At 70.1% G+C, this 5,768-nt stretch overlaps 1 protein-coding gene across 1 annotated transcript; it reads left to right on the forward strand.

The window, feature by feature from the left end:
* Nucleotides 1-481: 481 nt before the first annotated feature.
* Nucleotides 482-4,522, forward strand: DPF1 (double PHD fingers 1; the record flags this gene model as incomplete). Its single annotated transcript, XM_088538324.1, has 7 exons — nt 482-580; nt 2,144-2,304; nt 3,066-3,158; nt 3,504-3,631; nt 3,969-4,058; nt 4,130-4,208; nt 4,390-4,522. Coding segments are annotated over exons 1-7 (716 nt in total), but the record flags the coding sequence as incomplete, so codon positions are not given.
* Nucleotides 4,523-5,768: the final 1,246 nt, after the last annotated feature.

The raw sequence follows: 5,768 nt of genomic DNA on the forward strand, positions 1-5,768 counted from the left end.
GTGTGCACAGCCTGTCAGGGTGTGCGCATGCACACCAGGCCACAGGTGTAGGGCCCGTCGTGAAGTGCGCGCACACGATGTGGTGTGCGTGATGCGCGTGCAAGGCGCGTGCAAGGCGTGTGCAAGGCATGTGCAAGGCATGTGCAAGGCGTGTGCAAGGCGCGTGCAAGGCGCGTGCGAGCTCCTCCCGAACTCCCGGGCCCCCTGCACCCGTAGGGGTCCCCCCCTCCGCTCGGGTGCAGCCCTGCGGGGACAGCGGGGACCCCCCGCCCCTTTCTTTGGGGGGGCACAAACTCCGCCCCCCCAACTGACAGCCCCCCCCCCAGCCAATGGGGGCGGGCCGCAGGGGCGCGGCATGCTGGGATATGTAGTGTATGTCCTCCCCCCCCCCCCCAAGTCGGGCGGGTACCGGAGGGGGGGGAGCCGGGGGAGGGGGCGCTCGATCGGGGAGGGGGGTCGGGGGCCTCCGGGGGGGCGGGGGGAGAGGGGGGCTGAGCCCGCCGCCCCCTCCCCACGCCCGGGCGGCGGAGCGGCCCCGCCGGCGCAAAATGGCCACGGCGCTGCACAAGCCCCTCAAATGGTGAGTGCGGGCACGGCCCCCCCGGCCCCCCCAGGACCCCCGGCCCGGTTCCGACTCCCCCTCGGCGCCGCCCGGCACCGCTCGTGCCGCCGCCGCCCGCCGAGCCCCGGCCCGGGGGGGGCGCCTCCCACCGCCGAGCCCGGCCCCGCCCGGTACCGGCACGGAGAGACCCGATACCGGCGTGGGGGGACCCAGTATCGGCACGGGGGGACTCGGTGTCGCGATGGAGGGACTCGGTACTGGCGGGGGGGGACCCGGTACCGCGATGGCAGGAGCCGGTGCCGGCATGTGGCGACCGGCTACCGCTATGGGGGGACCCTTCACTGCGAAGACAGGACCCGGTGCCGGCATAGGGGGACCCGGTACCGGCACGGGGAGACCCAGTATCGGCACGGAGGGCCAGGTACCGCTATGCAGGGGCCCGGTACCGGCCTGGGGAGATCCGCGGTGCCGGTATAGGGGGTATCGCTCCTGGTCCGGGTATGGAGGGAGCTCCGGTAACGGTGTCGGTGCCGCTCGGGACGGTCCTGCTGGCACCGCTATGAAGGCTCGCGATGGAGGGTCTCCCGGTCCCGGTGTGGAGGCTCCTCCCGGTGCCAGTGTGGAGGGGTCCCCCGGGCCGGTACCGGTAAGGAGGATCCCGCGATACCGGGGCCTGCCCGGAGACTCCTCCCAGGCCCGGCCCGGCCCGGCCCCACGCCGGGCATCCCCGGCTGCCCCGATCCCCACAGCGGCCGCAGCCGCGGGCGAGGAGGGCCCAGGCGTCCGGGCCCCAACCCCGCCCCCCTGCTCCAACCCCCGCCTCCCCCCGCGCCGGCGGGAAGGGGCCCAGGCGTCCGGGCGCGGCGCCCCCCGCCGGGCACCCGGAGCCGCGCAATTGTCACCCCCTGCCCCGGGGGTTTCGGGACCCCCTCCCCATCCAGTATGCTGGGATTTGGGGCCGATCCTCGGGGTTTCGGGTCACCTGGCTACGGTGGGAGGTCTGTGTCCCCTTCCCTGACCACTTGGAGGGATTTGGGGCGGTCTGGGAGGATTTGGGGCACCCACTCCCCATCCAGGATGCCGGGATATGGGGACAATCTGGGGAAATCTGGGACATGGCTGGGGTGGAGAGTCCCTATTCGGGGATCTGGGGTCAGTCCAAGGGTTTTTGATGTCCCCCAGCTGGTTTGGGGGTGGTCTGTGTCCCCTTCCCTGTTCCCAAAGCAGGATTTTGGGGACAGTCAGGGGCCTTTTGGGGTCTCCTGCCTGCGACGTGGGTCTATGTCACCCTCCCCGTGCAGGATGGCAGCATTTTGGGCCAATCTGGGTATATATATAGCAGGGAGAGGGCGTCTGCATCCCAACTGCAGGGATTGGGGGGGATTTGGGATCCCTCACCTGGGGCAGGAGCCTGCAGCCCCCTCCCCATGCAGGACCTGGGGCCAATGTGGGGCATTTTGGGGCCGCCCGGGGCAGAGGTCGGCGCCCGCTCCCCGTGGAGGGTTTGGGGGCAATGCGGGGCTCTTTGGGGTGCCAGCGAGGCGGGCGCGGGCCGGCGGCGGCGCTGACGGTGCCGCGCAGCCTCGGCGAGGAGTTCTACCGCGAGGCGCTCGAGCACTGTCGCAGCTACAACGCGCGGCTCTGCGCCGAGCGCAGCCTGCGCCTGCCCTTCCTCGACTCGCAGACCGGCGTCGCCCAGGGCAACTGCTACATCTGGATGGAGAAGACGCACCGGGGGCCCGGTGAGACCCCCCCGCCCCGGGACTGTGCCCCCTGCACCCTTGGGTGTCCCTGTGCACCAGCCCCAGGCGCTTTCCTGGGCCCTGCGCATCCCAGGGTGCCCTCGCATGTCCCTGTGCACCCTGTCCCCATGCACCCTGCAGTGTCCCCATGCACTCCATTATGTCCCCATGCACCCCGCCGTGTCCCCATGCACCCTGCAGTGTCCCCATGCACTCCATTATGTCCCCATGCACCCTGCAGTGTCCCCATGCACCCCGCCGTGTCCCCATACACTCCATTATGTCCCCATGCACCCCGCCGTGTCCCCATGCACTCCATTATGTCCCCACATACCCTGCCTCCATGCATTGCCTCCATGCACCATGTCCCCATGTGCACTGTCCCCGTGCACCCTGCCATGTCCTCATGCACCCAGTCATGTCCCATGTCCCCAGCCACATCCCCATGCCCCCAAACATGTCCCCATGTGCTGTCCCTATGCACCACGTCCCCATGCACCCCAATATGTCCCCATGCACCCTGTCCCCATATATTCTGCCACGTCCCTGTGCACTCCTCCCTGTCCCCGTACATTCTGTCACATCCCATGTCCCCAACCACGTCCCCATGTACCCCAGTATGTCCCCATGCACCCTGTCCCCATGCACCCCAATATGTCCCCATGCGCCTGTCCCCATGCACCCCCCCCCAGGGGTGTCCCTGACCCTCTCCCCCATTGTCCCCGTGCCCCTGGGGCCCTGGTGACGCCCTGCGCCCGCAGGACTGGCGCCGGGGCAGATCTACACATACCCTGCGCGCTGCTGGCGCAAGAAGCGGCGGCTGAACATCCTGGAGGACCCGCGGCTGCGGCCCTGTGAGTGGCAGCGTGCTTGGAGATAGGGGACATGGAGACACGTTGGGGTGCATGGGGAGAGGGTGCATGGGGACGTATTGGGGTGCATGGGGAGCGGGCGCAAGGGAATGTATTGGGGTGCGTGAGGAGAGGGCGCATGGGGACGTATTGGGGTGCATGGGGAGAGGGCGCTTGGGGATGTATTGGGGTACACGGGGACGTGGTGCATGGAGCTTGCACACGGGGGACATTTTGGGTGCATGGCGATGTGGCCGGGAACAAGGGACATGAGAGGGTTTACAGGGACCCTGGTGCATGAGGACCCCCCCCGGCACCCTCCTCACCCCCCCCCCTTGGTGCCCGCAGACTGCGAGGCCCCCCTGAAGAAGGAGGGGGGGCTCCCCGAGGGGCCGGTGCTGGAGGCCCTGCTCTGCGCCGAGCCCGGCGACAAGAAGGCCGAGCTCAAGGAGGAGGAGGCTGCGCTGGACTGCCAGGTGCGGCCGGCCGCACGGCCCTGCGTGCGGCTCTGCGTCCTCCCGGCGTCCCCGTGTCCCTCCTCGCCTGTCCCTGGGTCCGAGTATCCAGTGCCATCCCTCTGCAGCCGCCTGTGGGTCCGTGCGGCCGTTCCCGGGTCTGTGCAGCCATCCCCGTGTCCCTGTGTCCCTCCTTGGGTGCATGCATCCTTCCCGACGTCCATCCCCGTGCCTGTGCATCCCTCCCTGCATCCATGCAGCCATCCCTGGCTCCATGTGACCATCCCTGTGTCTGTGCATTCGCTCCCCGCGTCCACGCGTCCGTCCCCTGGGTCCGCGTGGCCATCCTTGTGTCCAGAAGCCGCCCATGGGCGAGTTCCCTCACGAGCTGGAGGGTGACGAGCTGGAGGACGACACCCCACGGCGCAAGAACAAGAACAAGGGCAAGGTGGGACGGGACGGGACCCGAGGGGGGTGCTTCATGGCGGGGTGGGGGGGTCTCATTCCTGCCTCTCCCAGGCCTACGGCATCGGGGGCATGCGGAAGAGGCAGGATGCCACCACGCTGGAGGACCGGGACAAGCCCTACGTGTGCGACAGTGAGTACGGCCACGAGGGGCCCAGGCGTCCGGGGGGACGGGACCACAGGGGACCGCAAGGAGTGGGGCCCAGGCGTCCGGGTGGCGCAGGGTGGGGACCATGCAAGGATGGCGGGCGGGGGCCCAGGCATCCGGGGATGCTCAACCCCCTCCGCCTCCTTTTCCCCGCCGTCCCGCGCAGTCTGCGGGAAGCGCTACAAGAACCGGCCCGGCCTCAGCTACCACTACACGCACACGCACCTGGCCGAGGAGGAGGGCGAGGAGAACGGCGAGCGCCACGCGCTGCCCTTCCCAGCGCAAGAACAACCACAAGCGTGAGCACAACGGCCCCCCGTGCCAGCCTGGGGGGTCCTGCTCCATCCCAGAGGCATCCCGGACCGGCCTGGGGGGGGGGTCCCAGTCCATCCCGGGGGCGTCCCGGACTGGCCTGGGGGGTCCTGCTCCGTCCCGGGGGTGTCCCGGGCTGGCCTGGGGGGGTCCCGGTCCATCCTGGGGGAGCCCTGTCCCATCCCTGGGGATCCCAGCCCCGTCCTGGGTATCCCATGCCATCCCAGGGGGTCTCTTCCCCATTCTAGGGGTATCTCAGCCCCTTCTTGAGGGGGAGGGTCCCTGTTCCATCCTGGAGTTCTCAGGGGTCCTTACCCCATCCCGGGGGGGGGTCCCAGGCCCATCTTGGGGATCCCAGGGATCCCATCTCCGTCGCAGGGGGCTCCTGCCCCATTCTAGAGGGATCTTGGCCCCCATCTTGGGGGGTCCCTGTCCCACCCCTGGGGGGTCCCAGCCCCATCCCGGGTATCCCAGGGATCCCATCCCCAGCCCAAGGAGGGGTCTCTGCCCCATCCTGGGACTCAGAGCGCTCCCGGCCCCATCCTGGGCAGGCTCCAGGGCTCCCTCCCCCATTCCCGGGGGTTCCCCCTCCGTCCCTGGGAGGTGCCAGGGGTTCTGCTCCACCTGGGCAGGGTCTCAGACTCGTCCCGCGGGATCTCTGCACCATGCGGGGGGGGCTGGGGGGGGGGGGATCCCGTCCCCATCTTCGAGGGGGGCTGGGGCATCTCCCCATGCAGGGAGGCCCTAGGGGTCCCTGTCCCCTTTGGGGGGGGGGGGGTCCCAGAGCCACCTGGGGTCCAGGGCTGGGGGGTGGGGGGGGGTCCCTTCACCTGCAGGGGGTGGGAGGGAGGGTTTGGGGAAGGGGGGGGGGTCTCAGCGCCCTGCTCCCCCCCCCAATCCCCTGCCGGTTTCCATGGCAACCTGCGCACTGGCGCGGCAGCACAAAGGACTATGGGGGGCGGGGGGGGGATCCGGGATTCCCGGGCTGGGTCTGGTCTGCCCCCCCCCCCCCCCCCCCCGCCATTCCAGGTGCCAACAGCTGGGGGGGGGGGAGGGGGGGGGGGGTCGGGAATGCTGCATCCCGGCGGGGGGGAGGGACGTGCTGGGGGGGGGGGGGCGGGTTTGGCTTCATCCCGTTTCTCCTTCCCCCTCCCCAGAGTTTTACAAGGAGCTGAACTGGGTCCCCGAGAGCCAGCGCAGACACACAGGTAACGGCCCCCCCCCCCCCGGGAC

Source organism: Tinamus guttatus, unplaced genomic scaffold (assembly GCF_059628265.1).
Source record: "Tinamus guttatus ecotype Peru unplaced genomic scaffold, ASM5962826v1 Tinamus_guttatus_pri_ptg001003l, whole genome shotgun sequence".
NCBI lineage: Eukaryota > Metazoa > Chordata > Aves > Tinamiformes > Tinamidae > Tinamus > Tinamus guttatus.